The 26,424-nt window shown below is 41.7% G+C and overlaps 1 protein-coding gene across 1 annotated transcript in view; it reads right to left on the reverse strand.

The window, feature by feature from the left end:
* TMEM164 (transmembrane protein 164) overlaps positions 1-21,966 on the reverse strand; it is a 46,826-nt gene extending 24,860 nt beyond the window's left edge. Inside the window, exon 1 of the mRNA XM_070952076.1 lies at positions 21,586-21,966. Coding sequence (XP_070808177.1) covers positions 21,586-21,951 — 366 coding nt within the window. The 5' untranslated portion in view covers positions 21,952-21,966. The remainder of the gene's footprint in view (positions 1-21,585) is intronic.
* Positions 21,967-26,424: the final 4,458 nt, after the last annotated feature.

The raw sequence follows: 26,424 nt of genomic DNA on the forward strand, positions 1-26,424 counted from the left end.
TGGGGGGAGAGATTTGGGGGATGCTTTTAATATGTAATTTTCGTGCCTATTGCCTCAGGCTTTGCTTTGCTTTCGCTGCATTCAGTTCATACTCAGTAAAAATACCTTTCTCTACAAACATGGAGTTTGTAGAGTTTTTCTTTCTTGAGTCTTGAATGCAGGCACACCTGACAAGAACAGGATTTTTTATTGGCCAACTGTATACAACCAGCTTCATTGTATACATGATGTACAATGACAATAAAGGCTATTATTATTAGTGTGATTGGACACACAAGGAATTTGTCTTCAGTGCATAACCTTTCAGTGTACATACAAACAACAAAGCTATAAGTTATCATAGATCATAAATCGTAAGATGCAATCATAAATATTAAGATACAAACAACAAGTGATAAATCTTAAGATACCCAATAAGAGAAGATAGTAGGGAAGATGAGAAATGAGTTGACAAAGATAAAAAGACGACAAGGATAATAGCAATACAGCCCTACTACATGGGTAAATATCCTTAGACATAAGACAGTGCTGTGGGAACTGGGTGTTCAGCAGAGTGATGGCACTAGGGGAAAAGCTGTCTTTGTGTCTAGTTGTTTTGGCATGCTATGCCCTATAGCAGTGATGGTTAACCTTTTCGGCACCGTGCCAAAACCGGGCTTGTGCGCACGTGCTGGAGCACCGGAACCTGGAAGAGAGCAGTGGGCTGGTGCGCATGCGTGCGGTGGCCAGCTGCTCTTTCGGGTTCCGTCGTGTGCATGCGCGCCAGATAGCTGGTCAGCAGCTAGTGACGATGCATGTGCCCACAGAGAGGGCTCTGTGTGCCACCTCTGGCATGCGTGCCATGGGTTTGCCATCATGGCCCTATAGAACCATCCCGAGGGGTGGAGTTGAAGCAGTTTCTGTCCATGGTTGTGAGGGGTCTGTAGATATTTTCCCAGCCCTCTTTCTGGTTCATGCACTATACAGGTCCTCAATGGAAGGCAGGATCTAAAATTATTCTCATTGGACTCTTTTTGTCAAACTCCTAGTTTCTATGAGTTCATTTCAAATTAGCTATAACTTCCATAATGTAGTGTCAGCAATGAATATGGTCTTACCAGCTGCCAGCAATTACTGCCAAAAGAGAGACTATTTCTAAAGTTATATTTCTTTTAATTATTCTCAGACTCTACTCCAAGAAAGATGAAATTATGCAATCCAAACAAGCTACAAGGCACTTAGTTAGATTTAGCCTTATGATGCTGCGTAAACCCAATCTTTGAAGCTTCTACAATAGACCATGAACATTATGCTAAGCTATAGCTTTTAACCTACTGCACCCCACTCCTCACTTGCTTCCATGGTGACTAGCTTGGTCTAGTGATAAGGCACCAGGCTACAGAGCAGGGAAATGGTGAATTCTAGTTCCACCTTAGGCAAGAAAGGCAGCTAGGTGACTAGGCCAATTACCAGGAGCTGGTAAATTCTAGCCCCTGTCTTAGACATGAAAGGGAGCTGGGTGCATTTGGGCCAATCACCAGGAGACTGGAAGTTCTAGTCCTGCCTTAGGCATGAAAGCCAACTAGGTGATTTTGGATTAGTCACGCTCTCCCTCAGCCCCAAACATCTCCTAGGATTGTTGTTGTGGGAAAAATAGGAGGAGGAGGTAGGAATATTAGGTATGTTTGCCACTTTGAATTTCTTATAAAGTAATACAGTTAAATAAAAATCAAATAAAGAAAGAAAAGTACAGCAGAACAGAACCTACGTGTGAATATTTCTGGCTGATTCTAGGAATATTCTGGAACCCCAATGGCTAAGACCAAATTGGCAATTCAGCCCCCTTTACAGACCACAGCAAATCCAAAGGGCATCCTCACGCCTCCTGTCCATGAAACTAACAGGGTATTATGGTACCCACTTCTTGGAAAAACTTTTGTCATTTTTTAGCTGAGTCAGCACTGCAGCCAAAGTAGTTTTGGCCTGCTTGTAATTTGTCAGAGAGGCTCAACTGCTTTCTGCCAAAGTTGATAAGAGAAAGAAGGAATGATCGGAAAAAAACACCAGCCAACAATTCAGGGAAACCAAACATGCCACAATTGAGTATGTACTTTTAGGGTTGAGGCAATGATAATTGACAATGAGCCTTATCCCCTCAAAAATGGAATGCAATTCTAACTTGAACAATTTGAGTGATACAAAAAGAATAATACTGGACTGATAGAAGAAGATATTTGTAACTCAGGGTTGGACTGTGGGGTCCTTGGTGCTCTCTGAGCTTGGTGGCTTTTTTGCAAACATTTGAAGACCTAAGTAGGTAACATCATCTGTGCTAGAAGGGAGGAGGAGAAGGAGGAATTTTCTTTCAGTTTTCTTGCAGATATTTTACCAAGCTAGGTAACATCATCAGTGCTACAACCCCACTCCCTTCTTACACTGATGATGTTATCTAGTTTGGTAATGAAACATCTGCAGAAAAATCAGCAAGCTCAGAAATCCCCAAGGACCCCATGGATAATACTATATTAAGAAGAGAAATGGTGCTGGTTGAAAAAAGCATTTGCCCAAGCCAAGTGAGGCATTAAAGGCATTTCATGATAATTCTGGCAGTTTTACACTACGACACAGAATTGTTAGTGTACCTGAGGAAGTAACAAGAGCCACAGAACTTGGCTGTTTTGTAAGGGGGGGGGGGGAAAGAGAAAAAAAATTCTGCTGACTTTGACACAGCTTGTCTATTATGGTAAAAACCCGGAGAAGGTGCCGAGCCAGGAGAAGGAAGACTCAGATTCTAATCCTCCCACAGCTCCAGGAGACCCAGGGGTTCAGTGCAAAATACACAATTGTTGTTGTATAGAAAAATAGAGCCTCCAGCTCCTTAATGAAAGGAGGAGCCGGCAAGAAATAAAATAAACACGCAAACAGTAATTGCTTGGTCTGTCACCACTTGCTAAATCCTAATCCAGTTAACAAACTGCAGTGGATGTGTTTGTTCAGTGCGAAAGAGCCCCTGCTAAGCCTGAGTAAGGCTTGGAGTAGAAGATTGCAAGGTTTTATCTTCTCCCCTATTTTAGTGATGTGATTAGAGTTAAGATAAGCCACTTACATTTGACAAACAGGTGTGGTAGCTCTTCACACCCCAATCAGCTTTGCTTGGATATGACAAGAAAACCCCTCCCTATCTTGCTAGAGATAAGCGTGCCAAGGGTCTTCAAGGGCTGGCTGACTGAACCCTTAGTACAGGTAGTCCTCAACTTACAACGGCAATTGAGACCAAAATTTATGTTGCTACGTGAGAAATGTGTTCAGTGAGTTTTGCCCCATTTTACGACTTTTCTTGTGAGATTTGTTAAGTGAGTCACTGCAGTTAAATTAGTGACTTGGTTGTTAAGCGAATCTGGCTTTCCCATTGACTTTGCTTGTCAGAAGGTTGCAAAAGGGGATCACGTGACCCCAGAACACTGTAATCATCATAAATGTGAGTCAGTGTCAAGCATCCAATGTAAATCATGTGATCATGGAGATGCTGCAATGGCCATAAGTGTGAAAAATGGTCATGTCACTTTTTCAGTGCCATTGTAACTTCAAATGGTCACTAAGCGAACTGTTGTAAATCGAGGACTACCTGTACAGGTAATCCTCAACTTGCAACCATTCATTTAGCAACCTTTCATAGATACAATGACACCAAAAAAGGTGCCTTACAACCAGTCCTTGCACTTTCAACAACCGATACAGCATCCCCAGGGACACGTCATCAAAATTCAGGCAACTGGCATGTATTTATGACCATGCTAGGATCATGTGATCACCATTTATGATATTCTCAACCAGCTTCTGGCAAGCAAAGTCAACAGGCAAATCCAGATTCACTTGAAAACCTCATGATTCACTTACCAATTGCAGTGATTCGCTTAACAACCATGGCAAAAGGCTGTAAACCTGGGCTCAATTCATTTAGCAACTGCTTGGTTTAACAACACAAATTCTGCTCTCAATTGTGATCGTAAGTCGAGGACTACCTGTACATGGAAAAACAAAGCACTGCTCTTTTCTATTGTGCAAATGCCATTTCATGGTACAGTTAGTCCTCGACTTACGACCACAATTGAGCCCAAAATTTCTGTTGCTAAATAAAACAACAGAACAACCAGAGATTAAAATCCAGGAAAAGCTTCCTTAGGTCGACGGAAGACTTCAAAGAATTTGAAAGCAGAGAGGACCTATGGAAAGCTACAAAGAACAGACTTCCGGCGGCGATCTCAGCGCGTTAGGGACGAAAGGGGCGATCTCCGCTCCTGAGTTCCTAACAATCCCGCACCTGGAGCCGAAATAGGCGCTATTGATCTCGTAGTGATCAATAGTTTAAAGGGGAACATCTTAGGACCTCAGAGGAGATCGCAACTTCTCTGAAGGTACAAGATTAAGCCCTTAATCCAGTGTGAGGAAAAACCAGCCTTACGGGACTGGCCAGAGGCGCTGATAACTGTATAAGAGGGAAGCGAAGATCGAAAACTATAAGAGGTCATCAACAGAAGACTATTATCTAGAAAAACCCAAAAAACTACCTGATAATAAGAAGCAGCGCTGGTGGAAGAGAAACCCGAAAAAAGAAAGAGGATAAGCGGCGACGGAAGATAGATCGGAACGGAGCCATTTTGAAAGTAAAGTGACAGCGCAAAAATCTGAACAGCTGAGTGTACAGTGAGAGCGGAAGAACGGAAATCTCTATGAGCACTGCGACGAGAATAGTGAATAATTTTAAAAGATTTTGATACTATTATTGGACTTTATGAGTGTGGACTGGATTGAGCGGAGAGAGTTGGACAAATAAGAACAGAACGCGCAGCATTGGAGCGAGCGGAGAGAGCGTGTGCAGTGTGGAGCGCCGGAGATCGAAGGAGAGGAGAGGAACCTGGACGGATCTCTACAAATTGATTTTACCGATGTGGAGTGGCCAGAGTGGATTTATAAATTAATCGTATTGGACTTTACTGATGTGGAGTGGCCAGAGTGGATTGAATTAGATAATTCGAAGAAGGAAAAGTTTGTGGGAGAGTGCGGAGAGTTGGGACAAACCTCGGTAAAACTTGTTGGAGTGGATTTATACAAACTATCTTTTAGTAATATTTCTTGCGAAGATTAGGACACAAAACTGATACAAAGTGTGAGGGACTTTGATTATTTGACTACTAGAGACTGAACTGTTTGGATTGAATAATTTAAATATTGACTAATACCTGATGAACCAGATGATAAGGACTTAAATAGAGGATATAACATTACACTCTTGGGATTGGACTCTAACAACAGGAATACAGAGGACTACAGATTAAATTGGATTGTGGAATAATTAAAGTGAATAGGGTGACTCAGACCTTTGGAACCGTATTTGGTTGGAAGAAAGATAAGTTTACATAACACTAAGAAAGATAAGAGACTATAATCAATGGACAATATATATATGCTTAGCTCGATTTAAGTCTATTCTATTATATATCATAAGATACTAGACTCGGAAAATAACCTTTAATAACTTATTAGTTTTCTCTGAAGTAGCTTGTCTAATTTGTCTATTTGAAATTAATTAAACAATTATAGCATATTATCTTTAATTATATTTAATCAATTTATTCATATACAGTAAATGACCTTAAATAATTAGATAGAATTATAATAATTAAATTGATATTGATACTATTTTAGAACTATTATAATAAAATATATTTTATTTTGTAAGTAATTGAAGAATAAGGTAATCAATGAATTGTTAGAAGTTTACTTTTTCCCCGTTGTTTCCCCCTTCTCTTGCTTCCCCCCCCCCGCCTTCCTTTTTGCTGCTTTCCCAATATTGTATTACTAATCAGAAATACTCTGAAAAAATCTTGTAAAAATAATCCTGCATCCAGGTTATAAACTTTAGACGTGAGAATTTTATGAAATTGTGGGCAAAAATAATAAGCAAAATAGATATGGCAACCTCAAACATACCAACTACTATTAAATCAACCAAGAAAATACCCCCAACCCAAACACTATTGGTGGCTTCCCCGGTCCAACAGAAGACAGGGGAAACAACAGATAAAGAAAAGACCAACATAGGTATTCAAAACATCCAAGCTGCCCTTGCAATGATTCAGGAGGGAATGAAAAGGATGGAAGATAAGATGACCCTGAATCATGATGAAACGAAAAAGAACCATGAACAAATGCGATTGGATGTAGGGGAAATTAAAGATGAGATTAGAAATATAGATGAAAAAATAGAGAAAATTCAACAAAATATAACCGAAAACGAACAGAGAATCCATAAAGTTGAGGAGAAGGCGGAAGCCACAGCTACCAGGTTGGAACAGATGGAGAACCAACAAGCAACAAGAAGTCGAGACACAGAAGATGCACTGACATTTCTCGAAATGGAAAAGGCATCTTTCTACTTAAGATTTCAAAATATAGAAGAACAGAGAGAGGAAGACTTGGGTGAAATTATGGTTGGAATCTTGGCAGAGGCGACACATAAGGATAAAGATGAAATAAGAGGTGGTATTGACGAAATTTACAGGGCCTTCACAAACTATGCCAGAAGAAACAAACTCCCTAAAGAAGTACACATCAGATTTACAAAAAAAACAATGAAAGAAGAAATATACCGAAAGATGAGAGAGGAGACAGTCATGTATAAAGGGAGGGAAGTTCTGACGCTAAAACAAGTACCGAGAAGGGCCAGGGATAGGAGAAGAGAATATAACTTCTTAACCCGACAGTTGAATAAACTCAAGATTAAATTTAGATGGCTTATACCAGAAGGAGTACTCGTTTCTTGGGAAGGAAGAAAATTTCGAATCGACACCATAGAAAAAGCCCAGGACTTCGCAGACCAACATTTAGGATATGAAGGAGAACAGGAGAGCAGAGGAGGCAGAGAAGATTCAAACCCCAGTGACCAAGAAGAGCAACCAATAAATAAGGAGGACAAGGAACGGAAGAAGGGAAAGCTGGGGAAGGAGGAAATGACGGGGATTACACAAAGAGTCACAAGAAACACATCAAAACTCAAAATAACAGACAAATAAACAACACCAGGAATGGAAGAAGAACTAAAACTCATCTCTATAAATATAAATGGACTAAATTCACCAAGCAAAAGACATCAGATATTCACTAAACTGCAAAAATTAGGAGCAGATATAATCACCTTACAAGAGGTACACATAAAAAAACAACAGAAAAAATTACTCGAAAATAAAAAATTAGGAGTAATGTACACATCCTTAGGTGACTGTAAAAAAAGGGGAGTGGTAATATATGTTAGAGACCATATAAGAACAAAACCGATATATGTGGACAAAGAGGGTCGAGTCTTAATAATAGAAGTAAAACTGGAAACAAAAACAATATTGTTAGTAGCCATTTACGCCCCAAATGGAAACCAAATACATTTTTATAAAAAATTACACGATAAATTAAAAGAACTGGATTATGAAAATATCTGCATTGTCGGTGATTTTAATGCAATTGTTAACACACGAGAAGACTATTATAGTAACAGGAAGAACAAAATCAAAAGGAAGACACTGCCACAAACATTTAAGAACTTGGTACAGGAAATGAGTCTACATGACACCTGGCGAGAATTAAATACCACAACCAAACAGTACACATACTTTTCTGGCCCACATCAATCGTGGTCAAGATTGGATATGGCATGGATGACACCCCAACTAAGTAAAGAAATACATGACATAGAAATTATGCCTAACACATGGGCTGACCATAACCCTATCAAAATAATTTGGAAAGGCTCCCGAAAACAGAAAAGATGGAAAATGGATACAAGTATTATAAAGGAAAAAGAGTATTTACAAATGATGGAAAAAGAGATTAAGATATTTTTCCAAATTAACACAAAGGACCATACGTCGTTACAAAATTTATGGGACACGACGAAAGCATATATTAGGGGCCTAACCATTGCATACGTGGCAAAGAGGAAAAAAGAGAAACAAAGAATCAGGAATGACTTATTGGAAGAAATCAAGATAGAAGAAACTAAATTACAACAGCACCCTAATAATAGGATAGCACAGCAAAAACTTAATTTGGCTAAACACAAATTGAATTTGACCACAAAAGTTGATTTGGCACAAAAAATAAAAATGGCAAAACAGACCAACTTCGAACACGCAAACAAAACTGGACGCTGGTTAGCCCATAAGTTAAAAAAGCAAACAGACAAAAGAATTATACACCAACTCCAGGACGAATTAGGAACTTTATTCCATACACACGTAGATAAGAAAAACATAGTCAAAACATTTTTTCAGAATCTCTATCGGCAGGAAGATGTCCCCGAAGACCAAATTCGAAAATATCTTAGTAAAGTGAATATCACACAATTTGAAGAAGACCATAGAGAGACCCTGAATCGCCCCATAACAATGACTGAATTGATTGAAGCTCGTAAAAAACAAAAGAACAATAAAACTCCAGGACCAGATGGAATTCCTACTGAATTTTATAAACACTCCCAACAAGAAATAGACGAAATATTGCTACAAGTCTTCAACGCAGCACTATTGACAGCTGAAATCCCAAAATCATGGACAGAAACTATTATTACGTTAATACACAAAGAAGATTTAGATCGGACCCAAGTTAGGAATTATAGACCCATCTCATTACTCAATGTAGACTACAAACTATTCATGTCAATATTAGCGCAGAGACTTAAAACAATAATTCATAAATATATACATACAGACCAAAACGGCTTCATACCCAGGAGGCAGATTAAAAATAACTTGAGAACGATCATAGATATACTGGAATACTACGATAAGAAAATAGATAAGGAAATAGCTTTAATATCTCTCGACGCCCAGAAGGCCTTTGATAATTTAAATTGGTCATTTCTTACATCACAACTTGAATTAATGAATTGCGGAGAGAAATTCCTTAAATTGATAAGAAAGATTTACTCCTGTCAAACAGCCAAAATTGCAATAAATGGTGACATGACGCAAACTTTTGACATCCAGAAAGGCGTACGACAAGGTTGTCCCATGTCACCTCTATTATTTATAATCGCACTGGAAGTTTTATTAACGGAAATTAGGAAGGAAGAAGACGTGGAAGGCCTTAAGATTCGGGGAGAGGAGTATAAATTGCTTGCCTTTGCAGATGATGTGATCTTCATATTGGAAAACCCAAGACGATCTGGAACCAGGTTGATGACAATGATAGAGGAATACGGGGAAGTTGCGGGCCTCAAAATAAATAAGCAGAAGACGAAAGTATTGACGAAGAATATGACCCAAACACAACAGTCGAAATTAGAACAAGAATTAGGACTTCAAATAGTAAAGAAAATAAAATACCTAGGTATTTGGCTGACAGCAAAAGCAACTACAATTAAAGAAGATAATTACACCAAATTGTTAAAACAAATTAAAAAAGACTTAGAAATTTGGAGTAGATTACAACTCTCGTTGATGGGCAGAATTGCCTCAATAAAAATGAACATATTACCAAGAATACTATATTTATATCAAGTGATCCCAATACACCCCGGAAGAGATTTCTTTAAGAACCTCAACAAAACAACAATGAACTACATATGGCAGGGAAAGAAGGCCAGAATTAAAATCAAAGCTCTACAGGATTCACGGGACAAAGGAGGCCTAGCAACACCAGATTGGGAACTCTACTATAAGGCATCAGGATTGACCTGGATTAAAGAATGGATGAAACTGGACAACAAAAGAACTTTATATTTAGAAGGCTTTGACTTAATAAGAGGATGGCACGCTTTCTTATGGGACGGATCGGATAAGAGACACATGTACTTCCAAGGTCATATAATTCGAGCTTCATTATTCAAGATCTGGCAGGATATCAAGAGAACTCACTATACTAAAATACCAAAATGGTGGTCCCCGATGGAAGCATTGATATATCCCAACACTCTCGAAATAGGAAAAATGATGAGATACCAAGACTTATTGAACCATGAAGGCGAACTCATCTCAAGACAGCAACTCCAAAACTCCGGCATAAATATCGATTGGTGGCCCTATACTCAAATACACTCAAGACACATAGCAGATAAAAAGCAATATGGAATCTCGAATAATTTGAACGAATTGGATAAGATTTTACAAGGCCCAGAACAAAAAATGATAACCAAATTATATAACTTCTTACTTAGATATAAATTACTGGAAGAAACAGTAAAAGAAAATATGATAAGATGGGCCAGGGACATAGGGCACAACATCCAACTGGCAAACTGGGAGAAATTGTGGAAACAGAACATCAAAATGACAAGAGCCATACCCTATAAAGAAAACCTTATAAAAATGTTTTACAGATGGCATCTAACACCAGCCAGACTAGCCAAAATATATCCAAACACCTCCCCACGCTGTTGGAAGTGCAAAATAAAAAAGGGGACATACTACCATGCCTGGTGGAAATGTACAAAGGCCCAACAATACTGGAAGGACACAAAGAAAATCATTGAAGAAATAATAAACCAACAAGTAGAAAACACTCCAGAATTTTTTCTATTTGGAATGATAACAACACAACACAACAAAGAGACAAAATACCTCATCATACATATTTTGACAGCAGCACGACTACTGTTTGCGCAAAACTGGAAATCAGATCAACTCCCAACCAAAGACAAACTAATCTCAAAGATAACAGAATGTGCCGAAATGGATAGACTGACACTAGAACTCCAAGATAAAGAAGAAAGTGAATTCTATCTTGTGTGGCACCAGTGGTATCAATGGCTGGAAAAGAAAATCAGTACAAATATAGATGAAGGAATATAGGGTAGAAAAAATAAAACCGGAAATAAATAAATAAAGAGGAGATGCAAGATTATTTCTAATCTAAAACATCTGAATTGACGATGTATCACGTATATATTATATTATAAAGCAATATATATTTTGATGATGACCAAAGCATATATGTAAAATGTGGTGTGGGTAGGTTGGTGGTGGGAACTTGTTATGTCTTTGTAATGTCTTTTTTGTATTTTTTGTATTGTCTTCATATATATGTTTAAAACTCAATAAAAAAAAAAAAAAAAAAAAAAAAAAAAGGAAAGCTACAAAGAACCAACCCTGGGTGGAACCTGGCTCTGCCAAAAGCTGGCAAGTATGGAAATCGTTGAATAGATGGCAGACAGGTACAACAAGATCCAGAGGCTCTCTGAACAAATGGGCCTCTCCCGTGGCTTCTGTTCTTTGCGATTGTGGTGACATGCAGACAACAACACATATGTATACCTGTCCTTTGTGACCTGATCAGTGTAGGACCTCATGGCAGCACGACAAAACACAATTAATGTTGCTAGTTTTGCACATATTTTAATCTTGTATTTTATATTTTGCATTTTATGTCATATACTATAATTGCATAGTATGCAATTGTGATGCTTCTGACACAAATAAACACACAAACTGCTGCAAGGGAGGAAGCAAGGCAGGCAGGGAGACCCAAAACTCTTCTCTGTTGCTCTAGAAAAGAAGCCTGGAATCTCTGAGAACAACGGTGGGCTGCTCGCCAACTGATGGGCTTCCATGCAGCAGTCACGAAAGATCTGTTTTTTGCAAGGAAAACTTGACCCATTGGGATGCTGGGTCTTCCCAAGGGCTCTGGACTGTCAAGGCCCTGATGCAAATTAATACAGAAGCTAGAAATTGAGCGTGATGCTTTGCAACAAGCTGGATTCCCTAACTCTTTTTATTATTATTTATTTAATCTTCAATTCGGTTCAGTCTAGGACTGGTAAAAACTTAACAGTGCAAGTCCTAACCAAGAACCTAAATCCTGTTAAGGTAACATATGAGCATATAGGCAGTTCCAAGTTGTTGTTGTTGTTGTTGTTGTTGTTCTTACAAAGAGAATCTGATTTAGAACAGGGGCCACTTCTATCCCAAACACCAATGCCAGCCAAGGTAGAAAACTCTTTACCTGTCCTCCCTTGACAATAGCATTGAATTCAGCAAAAGCAAGCTCTCTCTGGCTGCTAAATTGGAAATTATTTAACTTCATCACTTGATTGGGAGATTTGTGGCTTTTAACAGCCAAAGTCGTTTTCCATTGTGAGATAGAAATTAAAAATCCAGCATCTGTGATGTGCACTTCTGCAAACGATTAATCCTTGCTTGCAGAATCCCCCAACTTAAACCTGCATGTAAAACATGCTTCTATATATAACAGTAAATCACCTCCAGATGTTCTCACACATACAAGCTGTCGCTTAGGGTTTTTGTTAGAGAAAGAAGGCCGGGTGTCACTTATTTTAGGCTGGCGTTTGCAAGGCACAATGTACCTGTGAATTAATTTTTACTTTGCCCTTTTTGCAAAATAACTCACAGGCACAACTGCATTTCAAAACGGTGGATGGGAAATAATGAGGAGTTATTTTAAAATGTCAGAGCAGAGCAGGTTCTCTATTTTTTAACATTTTTGGTGGCAGCTCCAGTGACTGGGTGCTTTGTCTAAAGCAGAACTTCCCCCCAAAAAAGGGGAAACGACAGCTCCTCATATCTTGTGCACCACCTCTCTTTCTCAAAACTTATTTCTAAATATTAGTCTCCTGTAGCAGATGGTATATAAGATTAAACATTGAGAAAAAAGGGAATCGACTGGCTGCAATTTGTTGGGACTGCAGTCTACAACTACATTGTAGACTTCAGTTCTGACATATTGCACAAGGTGGTTACATCATGAAGGATAGGCAATGGAAGCTTTTATTTCATTAAAAATTTAATTAAAATAAATCTAGGACAAACAGAGGTAAGACATCTCCGTTCCCACCAAAATCAACAGAAATTAAATTTTCAGACATCTTGGAAGCAAATAATATCTTGCAAGGTTTATTTATTAATTGAATTAATATAGTGTTACTCCAGGCAGCGTACTGTGATCTAATTAGATTTCAGTGATCTAATGCAAGACTATCTGTTTGCTCAAGAAATTAAAATATATGGAGCCTTGGAAACTTCTTGTGCAAGCTGGCATATATTTACAATAGTTGCAGCATCCCGGGATCAGGTGATTGCCATTTGCACACCTTTTCAGATAACTTCTGACAAGCAAAGTTAATGGGGAAGCTGGATTTGCTTAACGACTGCAGCAATTCACATACCAATCATTAAAAGAGTTTGTAAAATTGGTTGTGACTGACTTAATAACTGCCTTGCTTAGCAATGGAAATTCTGGTGCCAATTGTGATTGTAAGCTGAGGACTTACAAATACCAAGTGAATACCAGGTGATAAATAGCAGGTGCTTACAAATACCAGGTGAGGCCTTTCTCAATCTTGTATAGCTCTTCTCCCCACCCAAGAGACTTTCACTGGCCTCCCATTTTGCAAAAGGGGACCAAACTCAAAATTTCACTCTACTCAATTCTATTTTCTCTTCCAAGAGGCCCTTTTTATATTCCTAGACCAGTGATGACTAACCTTTTTGCCATCGCATGCCAAAAGCGGGGGTCGCGGGGGGGGTGGTCGCAGATGCGGGTGCCCACATCCATAATTCAATGCACCCCGCCCTCCTGCGCATGTGCACGTGACCCCCCCCAATACTTCCCCCTGTTTTTGGCACGGGTAGGCCCGTTTTTTCCCCTCCCCAGGCTCCAGAGGCTTTCTAGGAGCCTGGGGAGGGCAAAAACAGCCTTCCCCATCCCCCCAGAGGCCTTCCGGAGGCCAGAAACAGCCAATTTCCTGACTTCCGGTGGGACTGGAAGGGCCTGAAAATCAATTGGCTGGTGCACACATCCACGCTGGAGCTGAGCTAGGGCAACACTCACATGCCCACCAATGTGTGTCACATGTGGCACCCGTGCCATAGGTTCGCCATCACGGTCCTAGACCAAGCCAAGTCCAAACCCGCTAGGCTAGGGGATTTCTAAAACCTGGTATTTGTACAAATTAGCCATCAACAAACACATAGACATAAACAGTATCTACAGAGTATGCAAAAGAGACAATCAACAGGCCAAAAAGAGAACCAGAAAAACACCTCTCCACCAGCAATCAGCACCCAGAAGAGCATAGATTAATACCAAGATTAACATCAGACCAACAATCAAGTAAATAATACCCCAAAGAAGAAACTGCTGAACAAGCCAACAGTAAGCAGCCCAAGGAACCTCTAAGACCACTCCCATCAATATTGACAGGGCAAGCCACTAGAACAGGGCTGTCAAACTCCCAGCCCGCGGGCCAGATGCATCATGTGCTGGCCACACCCATGCTGGTTTAGCAAAGGGGGGAAAAGTCCCAATACATCACATGATGCCACCGTGATGACGTGAATTTGACACTACTGCACTAAAATATAAATTGAGAGCAAACCCCATTCCTTACTAACACTGATTATGTTACCTAGTTTGGGTAATGAAGCATCTACAAGAAAACAAGCAAGCTCAGATAGGACCCTTCATTTCAACCCTGAGCTACAAATATTCTCTTTTATTGATATTCTGGTTTCAACCAAGCAACTCTAAACCACACTGCGGTTCTCCCTGAGAGTGGAAACGGGGGCCTTAGAAAACACTAGCAATCCACATCTGTGCAAAAGCACATCAGTTGCTTTAGAATAGCACTTGATAGCTCTTAAGGGCATACAGACTCCCTCTTTGTCTTTTGTTGTTTCCCTGGCACATTTTGTAAAGAGCCGCATTCACAAAAGATAACAACCTCCTTTTTCTTTCCACTATTTTTAGAAGAGGAGGAAGAGGAGGAGGAAGAAGGAGGGGGAAAAACAACAACTTGAATGGAGTTCCTGTCAGATTACATTTATGTTATTGCTTCCCTCACAGACTTCAGCCTTACAGATTGAAAAGCAGCTTCAGGGAAACTAATCTGCAGATGACAAGAGTTGAAAAGTTGGGATATGACAAGAAAGCTCATGCTAGAGATAAGTGTGTCAAGGGTCTTCAAAGGCTGGCTGGTTGAACCCTTAGTACAGGTAGTCCTCAATTTATGACAATTGAGCCCAAAATTATGTTGCTAAGTGAGAAATGTGTTCAGTGGAATATAAATTTTATCCATTTTAAGGTCAGCTGTACAGAATGTGGCATGGGGAAGTTAATACATCCCACTAAGCTAGGAATCAGCAACCTGTTCAAATAGGGGGCCTACCTGCACAATGTTACACAACGTCACAACCTTGGAGCAATGGTGTTTTTGAAAGGAAGAATGACAAGAAAGTCCAAGTCTTCTGAGAGTTTAGGTGAAAACACAAAGTTCATGAGATTTGGTTATCTCACGAGCTTCAGAAGCTTTTTAGAAACAACATAGCAGGCAGAACACAGAAGCAGAGGGCTGGAAGGGACTTCAGAGGTCTTCTAGTCCAACCTCCTGTTCAAGGCAGGAGCCTTACACCATCCCACTCAAATGGTTGTGCAGTCTATCCTTGAAAACCTCCAGTGAGCCTGCATCGAGGGGGTTCAGTCAGATGACCTCTGAGGTCCGTTTCAACCCTATGACATTTAAGAGCTATTGAACAGCATTGAGTATGACAGCTTAGTGACATGTACAAAGTCAGACAACAAACTCTAGTTAACATCAAGCAACACTATTAAACAAAAATATTGTTATTCATATAATCCTATCTGTTATTTGAACAATATCTATCCTTAGCTCTCCGCTGGTCAGTTTCAAATCTCCCCAGGTCAATCTGAGTTCTTTCGATAATTTTTAAGCGACCACTGAAATTGTTTCTAGTTAGGGTCAATGTTGGTTTTCATTTTCTTTGCTGATAGTACAAATAGTCCTCCATCTTACAACATTTCATTTAGTGACTATTCAAAGTTACAATGGTGCTAAAAAGGGGACTTATGACCATTTTTCACACTTACAACCATTGCAGCATCCCCATAATCATGGGACCAAAATTCAGATGCTTGGCAATTGGCTCATACTTAGGACAGTTGCCGTGTCCCAGGGTCATGTGATCATCTTTCGGGACCTTCTGATGAGCCAGTTTCGGGGAAGCCAGACTTAACAATTGTGTGACTCATTTAACAACTGCAGTGGTTCACTTAACAACTGAGGCAAGAAAGGTTGTAAAATGGAGCAAAACTCAACAAATGTTTCTCTTAGCGACAGAAATTTTAGGCTCAATTGTGGTCATAAGTCAAGGACTACCTGTAGATTTTTATCATCCATTCAGTTTCTTGTTGTTACTACAATGTATTTTTTCTGGCTTTAGCAAACGGTTACTTCTCGCTTGGATTACTGCAACTCCCTCTACATGGGGCTGCCCTTGAGGTGCACCCGGAGGCTCTAGCTGGTCCAGAATGTGGCCGCGTGGGTTGTTATGGGAGCTCCCCGTTACTCCCGCATAACACCTCTCCTACGCGAGCTGCACTGGTTACCAGTGGTCCTCCAGATCCGCTTCAAGGTGCTGGTACTTACTTATAAAGCCCTATATGGCTTAGGTCCGGGGTATTTGCAGGACCATCTCCTACCCACCTCCCACCGTCCTGTCCGCTCACACAGGGCTGCCCTCCTCAGGGTACCGTCGACCAGACAATGTCGGCTGGTAACGTCCAGGGGTAGACGCTGTGGGCGCTCCTGCCCTCTGGAATGAGTTACCCACCGAGCTTCGGATGGCGCCTGATCTCCGCTCCTTCCGTCGAGGCCTAAAGACTTGGCTGTTTCAACAAATGGGTTGATTCTGATTCTTGGGTTTTATTATTTATTTGTCCCTGTTTCGATTGGTTTTTAATTAGGATTTTCCTTTATTATTGTATGTTTTTTAACTTGTGTTCACCACCCTAGGTCCTTTGGGAGAAGGGCGGCATATAAATATTTGTAAATAAATAAATAAATAAATTTGATTTGTTTCAAAGAGCTTGGGTCTTCATGGCAAACATTAAGAAAAACAAAAGCATGATGCTGTTATTAAGTATTGCACAGCAAGGTAAATAGAGTCACCTAAAGCCTGGTTTCTAAAATATACTTCAGCAGGTCCTGCAAAACTGATTAGGATGAAGAACGGGAAGTAGAAATTAAATATTTACCTATGTTATTTTTAAGGCTGTTTTTTCTTTTTCTTTTTTTTCTTTTTTTGCTTCTGTTTTTAAGCATTTATAAATAACAATATAGCACAGATTTTGTTACTAAGCTCAAAAAATTACATTTCTTTTTTAATATCATGAAAACAACATATTCTGCTTGGTATCTCTTATTAAGATTATTTGGAGCATTAATTGCCTATTTTCAGGAATTATCCTAACTTTTTTTTCAAAAAAAACTCTTTGTTTTAAATTTAAAAAACAAAGAGAATGTTATTCTTCCAATAACGCGCTTAAGACGTTCCTATTTCATCAAGCTGGCCTGACCTAAATTTTCCTCTTTTAAATGGGAATTTTCAATTTGGTTTTAAATTATTGGGGTTTTAAAATGGTTCAGCCAAATTTATTTAATTTGTTTTATCTCTATTTTAAATTTTGTATCTATATGTTTTATTTTATGGCTGTTCACCGCCCTGAGTCCTTCGGGAGTAGGGCGGTATACAAATTTAATTAATAATAATAATAATAATAATAATAATAATAATAATAATAATAATAATAATAATGAAATTGCTAGAAATAATTATGTTTCGAAAGAGTCACTGAAGGTCCAGTGGCTGTGCTGGATTAAGGATGTATGGGGTAAAAACATTCTTATCTTCATAGAAGATTTTAAGAAAAACCCTGAAGTGCTAGAATTATAGGAGGGTTACTAACTATGGATTATGGTAACAACCAGTGATGCTATTCAGCTGATTCTATCCAGTTCAGGCAAACCGGCATCGGTGGCTGCGGGAGGCTCCGCCCACCCAGACTTTATCACATCCTGTTTTTGATGCTCTGCGCCTGCATGCACGCGAACCAGTAGCGTAGGTAAGTGAATACCACCCCTGGTATTTCCAGCATTGCATTAATTATGTAGATGAACCTCCTGGCACCTGGAATTCATCAACATCTGGAGGTCCCATCAATGAGCTTTATTAATGGGTTTCTGGTTTGCTAGTAGCATTATCTATGCCAGTGGGAGAACCATCTTTGACTCTCCTGACCTGTTGGATTTCAACTCCCATCAGCCTTAAACAACAGGACCAAGCAATTATGGGATCGGTTGGGTCAAAACTCAGTCCCTTCGCCTTGTTGCTAAGGCTTGGCCACTTCCAGAGGTGTGGCCTTTGACTCTCAGAATTCCCTGATAGGGCCATTGCTATTGGAAGTTGCTATCTGCACATCTAGAAATCACCAAAGTTGGATAACTGGTCTCCACCATAAATGCTCCTTTGGCAGAAATGGGGGGAGGGGGAGAGAATTTTGCATAAACTTTTTTCGAGAGCATCTAATTTTAGTTCAGATTAATTTAATTTCTTTACCTTCTTGTATTAGACACCTCTCTTTACTTTCAAGGTTGCTCAGACCAATTACAACCACATTACAATCTTGAAAATAATTGAAAAAACAGACTAAGTAATCTATGCAGCTCAATTGTCCAGATCAATCCACTAGCCCAATATAATTTGGCATACTCCCTGCAAAATCCTGATTTCCAGTAAAATAGTAAAATATCAAACCATTTCAAGTGAACACTCTTATGGAGAGCAGTGGTGACACCTTCTCACCAAATTACAGCAAGGGTGGGGAGTAGCTCTGGTGATCTCAAAAATGAGATTGGAAGGCCACTATCCAATGTGGGGCTTTGGGTGACTTATATTTCACTGCAGTCTCAATGCCTCCAGAACCCAGAATTTAATCTTCCTTGTTTCCCTGGCTTTTTTGTCCTTGTATCACTTTCTTTCCAGCTCAGTCCTAATCATGGACAGTTCCACTATCACCAAGTTAAGACTAAAACAAACTAAGCTTGTTTAACTTTGTGTCCTTTCCCACAGATCTCCCTTTGAGTTCTGTTTGGTTTTGTGCACTGGGTAGCAATGACTTTTTCCATGCAAAATGAAAACTGACAAATGACTAAGATTGGACCAGTGGAAATTATTTTGCTAAACGAATGGACTCTGGATTTCATGCGTTCCCTACAGGAAAACAGAAAGTTGACTGAACTCGCTGCCCATCAAAGTCTCTCCTTGCTTAAAGCAATGTTGGTGCTAGAAAAACTGGATGAAAACAAGCAAGCCCCCTGCTGAACTGAACAAGCTTCTTGATGAGAAGTGAAATGTTTTCCAAGAAACAAAATCAAGGAAGTCCAGTTGCCTTTTGGAGTAGCAGCTTTGGGGCAATCATGACCTGGATGACTGAGAACCTTTCCTGCCAGGTCTCCTTTCCCAGAGCAATGGAGCACTATTCCGCCTCTTATCTATGGAGATTCTTAGTCATCTAGGGCATGGTTGTCCCAAAGGACTTTGTTTTTGTTTTAACCCTTTTGCTTCTCATTCAAGAAGCTTCTTCAGTTCCTTCTTCAGAACCGGAGAAGCTTCTTGGATGAGAAGCAAAACGTCTTCAAAGAAAAACAAAGTGCAAGTTGCCTTTTGAAAAAGCAGCTTTGGGTATTCCACTTCTCCTGAAACTAAACTTAGCATCTCTTGAGGGTCTCCAAAAGACTATTACAACAGCCACCAAAACTGTCATTTTCATCCAGTAGAATGGAGAAATAATTAAATATCAGGACAGTAATTATGTTAATGAGATTTAAAATTAATTTGAAGCCTGAATGGAAATTAAAATTACAGCTGGTGTTTCACTCTGACCCACTCCCCATCTTCTGCTTCCTTCTAGAAGCACCCCCACCCCTCCAATTCTGAAACTTCGCTCCAACAAGACAAATGCAATGCCTCATTCCAAACCAGCTGTAAATCTCAGTTGTGCATAAACATAAACCATTCAACAAGAGTTGCTCACTGTTTCCTTAACTGAGAAGGATTAACTGGCTTTTTTTACTGAGTTCAGTGGATCCAGGGCATCAAAAAGAAAAAGAAAAAGGCGAGGTGGGCATGGCTGCACATAGGCAGAGCTTTGATCATGGGCGCCATTTTGGTTTTTTTTACTCTATCCTTGGACACCCAAGAGTAGCCTTAAAGTTTTGAACATGCTGATTTTTTAAATCTAAGACAGTTGGATAATCAAATGGAGTTTCCTGGCTGGCCTACCTCTAACTTCATGTCTTGGGGCACCTACAGAGAGTCCTCAACTTACAACCAACGGTTTAGTGACCATTCAAAGTTACAATAGCACTGAAAAAAGTGACTTACAACTGGTCCTCACACTTGCAACCATCTCAGCATCCCTACAGTCACATAGTCAAAATTTGGGCCCTTGGCAACTGGCATGTGAACTGCCTAACAACTGTGGCAAAAAAAAAAGTTGCGTAATCGGACACAACTCATTTAACAACCACATTACTTAGCAATAGAAATTCTGGTTCCAACTATGTCAAATACAGAATAACAAAGTTCAAAGGTACCTTGGAGGTCTTCTAGTCCGACCCCCTGCTCAAGCAGGACAAGTGGCTCAGTGGTGGGTTCTGCCCAGTTCCGCCGAGCCGGTAGCGGTGACGATATGACGTCACCGAACTGGTTCTCCCCCCCGCCCCCGCATTATTCTTACCTTTTATTTGGCCCCACCCCCAATCTATTGCTGCCTCCTGAGTCCCAGCTGATGGGCTATAAGGAAAAAAACTGCTTCAAAGGGCCGCCCTACAGCTGATCAGTGGTAAAAGGCAGTTTGGTGGTAGACCGGTGCCTCCAAAAACAAATGAGTAGACCAAAGCCTGCAAAAATACATGAGTAGACCGGTGTCTGCAAAAATAAATGGGTAGACCAGTACAGCTCTGCAAGCAGTTAAAAGCCTGGTAACCCAGTACCTCTGCTAAATCCTAAAGAATTGTCACATGATCATCAAGCCATGCCCACAAAATAAGCCACACCCACAGAACCGGTAGTAAAAAAATTTAGAACCCACCCGTGAAGTGGCTGTCCAGTCTCTTCTTAAAACTACTACCCACAAACACAAAAACAGCTGGTAACATGGAACTTACATTCCTAGGTTCCTCATTTGACTGGGGAGGGGGGGAAGAGAAACCAGCCCACCGATTGGTCCTGAAAGAGCCTCCCCAGCAGACCCAATTGGCACCAGCCTTGTAGTCTTTCAGAGACCATAAAAGAGATTTGGATTCTCTCAAGTATTTGAATGCTGGATCTGTTCTTTCACCCAGCCTCACCTCTTTGCTAAGGAGAGGCAGAGAGACCAGTTGCAAAGTAAAATTTGGCACCGATAAAAAGAAGGGAATGCAAAAAGAACTATTGGCTAAAATAAAAACAGCTGCCTCTTTGGATACCAAAAGGCCTTTTCCATTTTCAAGCAACCTTGCCCATCTTGAGGCCGCCTAGATAGCTGTGGCCGATGGTAGTTGTAGTACAAACCTTGGGGTCCTTGGTGCTCTCTGAATTTGCTGGTTTTCTTGCAGAGGTTCGGTTGGCCTGCTGGATCTGAAATAGCTCCAAGAAAGCCACCAAGCATGGAGAGCATCAAGGATCCCCCAGTTCAACCCCGAGCTACAAATATTCTCTTCTACTGGTAGTTCAAACTATCTGGAGGAAGAAAGTTCATTACCTGCATCATCGTAACCACATGGCATGGGTTCAGCAAGTAGATGACTGTCCTGGAGGCAAACTTGAATCCCACTTCAACTCCAAAGGTCAGGCAAAGGGTCACCAGCAAGACGTTTTTGCCCCAACTTTCCTCCTTGAGCCGGGACTGAGCCAAGAGGTCAGCAGCTTCTCTGGCTGTGGACCTTCTGATCTTCTGCAGAGACACCAGGATCTCCAGAATTCCTATGGTGGTGAAGACCAGGCTCTCCAGCAGACGCTGCTCCCAAGAGATGAAGGCAGCGCATTCGCGACCCCCGTTGCCTTCAAAGCTGGGGTCCACCCCGCCATACATCCAGTCCATCAGGTTGGAGAAGCTGTAGCGACTCATGGTCCAGGGGACTTCCCCGCCTGGGCTGGGAGGGAGCGGGGGTGAGTTAGAGAAGATCAAAGCCAGGACACCGTCCAGGGGGCGAACCATGAAACGTCAGGACTCACTTCCTCCACAGACTGCCTGCCCCAATTTTGGGAGCCAGGAGGGGGGGAGGGGGCTCAGAAGACCCCCCAGGAGCAGAACCTGGTAAGAAAAGAAGAAAAACATAACACACCTACCCCACAGCTCCTACCACCCACCAGAGGCAGGTTTGAGCCTTGATAGTACAGTGGTCTACGCACCCTGTTATTAACACAGCTGCCTGCAATTTACTGCTGGTTCGAATCTCTCCAAGGCTCAAGGTTTTGTTTTTTTTTAATTTGATTTATATGCCGCCCTTCTCCGGAGACTCAGGGTGGCTTACAATGCATTAAGCAATAGCCTTCATCCTTTTGTATATTTATACAAAGTCAGCTTATTGCCCCCACAAACTGGGTCCTCAGGTTGACTCAGCCTTCCATCCTTTCTAAGTAAGGTAGGTGAAATGAGGACCCGGTTTTTGAGGGCAATAAGCTGACTTTGTATAAATATACAAAAGGATGAAGGCTATTGCTGAGCACATTGTAAGCCGCCCTCAGTCTCCGGAGAAGGGCGGCATATAAATCAAATTTAAAAAAAAAAAGAGGCAGGTTTTGCCAGTTTGGAACCGCCTGGACTACACCTGCCCCGGATAGCCCAGGCCAAGCAAGAACCCCTCTCAGGCGGGCTCACCCCCAGCCAGCCAGCCTGCCTGCCTCAGCCGGGTCGCGAAAGCGGCTGTCCAAAATCTGTGGCGCTCGCCGGCTGACCAAGTGGCTGGGGCGGACTCGGCCTTTGCACGACGGTCCTGCGAGGGAGGCCGCTTGGGGGGAGAAGCGGGGGAAAGAAAAGGCGGGCAAAACCCACCTGTCTCCCTGCCACGTCTGGAGGGGCGGGAAGCTCTTCCCCAGCTCTCCCTCTCAACGCCCGGAAGGGAGGGGAGGAGAGGGAGGGCGCCTCCTGCCCTGCCCGGGGTTGCCCACCACCCGCCCCCGCGCACGCTTCCTCCGGCCTCGCAGCCTCTCCAGCCAAGCGGGGGGATCGGGCCGAGGAACCCACCGCCGCGCTCTTGCCTTCCCAGCCGCCCAGACTTAGCAGGGACGCAACAATGTGGCGCCGCCGCCGCCGCCGCCAGCCGAGCTGTGCATCCCCCGCCGACGCGCTGGGCTCGGTCAGAGCAGCAGCCGCGCCGCCGGAGATTGGCTGCCCGGGGCGGCCCGCTCCGCCTCTCGAAGGCGGCTCTTGCGGGCCGGGGTGGACTGGAGGCGGCCGCCCTTGCGCGGCTGCTCCGGAGGGAGCGGGGCTGCCTGCGCACCCCCGCACGTGGCAAGCCAGCAGCTGAAGGAAAGGGAGCCGGCTGCTCCGGGCGGGTAGGGCGCTTTCGCCCGTGTAGGCCGGCTTGGGCTGCTGGGGGAAACGCCGCCTGGGACTGAAGGGAGAGGAGGAGGAAGTGGGGCCTTCGCTGCACGTGGAAATTTATTTATTTATTATTTATTTATTATTCAAATTTCTATACCGCCCTTCTCCTTTCGGACTCAGGGCGGTGAACAGCCAAAATAAAAACATCTATACATAACATTACAGTTAAAAATAGAGTTAAAATAATTTATAAATTTGGCCCGTAATTTAAAACTTGTCAATTTAAAATCAATATCAAAATTTTAAAACTAACCCTAAAATCAAGACAGACCGAGGGTCTCCCCGCCTCGCTGCCGCCCGCTCTCTGCGCGCAGGCAGGCTTGGCGATCGGAGGCGAGAGACCGGCGGTGCCGCCGCCCCAGGAAACCCACCCGAGGAGCAGAGAAAGCGACTTTTTTTTTTAAATTTGATTTATATGCCGCCCTTCTCCGGAGACTCAGGGCGGCTTACAATGCGTTAAGGAATAGCCTTTATCCTTTTGTATATTTTAATACAAAGTCAGCTTATTGCCCCCACAAACTGGGTCCTCATTTCACCTACCTTAGAAAAGATGGAAGGCTGAGTCAACCTTGAGCCTGGTAAGATTCGAACCTGCAGTAATTGCAGGCAGCTGTGTTAATAACAGGGTGCTTAGACCACTGTACTATCAAGGACTTTGGTTTCCTCCCGCTGAGCTGCCTGCAGGGATTGACTTGGGCAAGAGCTAAACGCGGCTGAAGCTCGGAGGGGATGCCTTCCTGTGGTAGCTAAGACCAGGGTGCATTGAACGTCCCTGGCCGGGGTAACGCAGCATCGTGTGGAAGGCAACATGTTGGTCCTTCATCCCAGTCAGAGGACCATAATGAGGGACTTCGGGCATGTGCTTAGCTGGGAAATTGCTCTTAACAGGGCCGGATTTAGATGAAAAGAGGCCCTAGGCTATTCCACTTATGAGGCCCTTTCACCTATAGCAGTGGTTCTCAACCTGTGGGTCGGGACCCCTTTGGGGGTCGAACGACCCTTTCACAGGGGTCGCCTAAGACCATCGGAAAACAAATATTTTCAATGGTTTTAGGAATAATTTTATGGTTGGGGGTCACCACAACATGAACTGTATTAAAGGGTCGCAGCATTAGGAAGGTTGAGAACCACTGACCTATAGTGAAAGTGTAATTTTAATTTTGCTAACAATTTGAATGTAGGCCCCTCTTGATCTTGAGGCCCTAGGCTGAAGCCTAGTTAGCCTATAGGAAAATCCGGCCCTGGCTCTTAAGGAGGGTCCCTTCCTGGCAAAGCATTTACTAGTTGGAGGAAGAAACTGGTCCAAATTGCTCCAATTTGAGAAGATGAATTTACTCATCTCATTCTAATTCAGGCAAATTTCATTCTTCATCAGAGATCAGTGTCCAAAGCTGACGGAGGAATGGAGATCACCAGTTTAATCTAATGCGGGAGTGTCCAATCATGGCAGTTTCTGGGAAATTTGAGACTAGGTTGGACACTCCTGGTCTACTGTTTAAGGCACCAGGCTAGAAACTGGGAGTCTGTGAGTTCTAGTTCCGCTTTAGGCACAAAGCTAGTCGGGCGCTTTCACCAGTGACTCTCAGCCCTAGGAAGGAGACAGGCAAACCACATCTGAAGTCTTGCCAAGGAAATTGGATGAATGTGTGCAGGCAGCTGTCAGGATCTACACTTCCTTTAAGAAGATGATGGATAGATGGACAGAGACACATTTTACACACCCATAGGAATTGGCTGCTAAACAATGTGATTACTGACAAATTGAAATGCCCTCTGACCTTTGCTGCAAAATCATTACCAAGCTGTAGTGCTTTCTTCCATGCCAACTAACAGAAAATCCTTCAATAAACATCTAAAAACACCTTTATGTCAACATGGAAGAGCTTGCAGAAACAATCCATTGCCAATGAAAGGACATTTTGTACCTGCTGCCTTTTTATTTGGCATTTGCTTCGTCCAGTTACTAGAACAATTGAGGATAAGCTACTAAAAATGCAGGGGCTTCTCCACTCCTTAACACTGTTTTGCTTGGATTTCTGTCACCCTACCCATTTTTACTCAGTAGTTAGATATTTAGTCTTTCTAACCTTCCACCTGTACAAGTAATCTTCAACTTACAACAGTCCATTTAGTGACTGTTCAAAGTTACAAAGGCACTGAAAAAAAGTGACATGGCCATTTTTCACTCCTATGACCATTGCAGCATCCCTGTGGTCATGTGAGCAAAATTCTGATACTTGGCAACTGACTCATGACAATTGCAGGGCTCAATCCTGGGCTCATGTGATCTCTTTTGTGACCTTCTGACAAGCAAATCAATGGGGAAGCCGGGTTCAGTTAACAACTGTGTTAGTGACTTAACAACTGCAGTGGTTCTCGACAACTGTGGCAAGAAAGGTCATAAAATGGGGCAAAACTCACTTAACAACTGTCTCACTTAGCAACAGAAATTTTGGGTTCAATTGTGGTCATAAGTTGAGGACTACTTGTACTTAAAAATATTGACATGCTGCTTTGGCAGACCCAGAACAAGGTTTAAGATTAAGCCATCTTTAATATAATTTATCATGATTTGGAGCATTCAGTTATTCAGTAATCGGATTTTAATGATGGTTTATAAAATTAAGAAATAATAAATACATGCATTCTAGGTCATTCTACAACAACAGGAACAGTTCAAGAAAAGGAAAATAATATTTTCTGGCAAGAATTCTATAGCCATTGAGAACTGCTCTATCAAATCTAATAAGTGAATTATACAGATACTGTTAGAATATAAGAACAGACAATATAAGAATCAACTGATGTAGCTGAGCAACCTAGATACAAAACTGATGATATTAGAAGCAATTGGATGCATTTCAGCAATTCATATTTTAAAAGAACATTTCACATGAATATGATCATGGGGTGATATATTTGACCCCATATTATATAATTAGTGGCATTCATTTGATTCATTATCAAGCATCGCAGATATGTAGGTGACTTAGA

This window comes from Pituophis catenifer, unplaced genomic scaffold, assembly GCF_029215685.1.
Source record: "Pituophis catenifer annectens isolate HBS135680 unplaced genomic scaffold, rPitCat1.0.hap2 SCAF_11, whole genome shotgun sequence".
NCBI lineage: Eukaryota > Metazoa > Chordata > Lepidosauria > Squamata > Colubridae > Pituophis > Pituophis catenifer.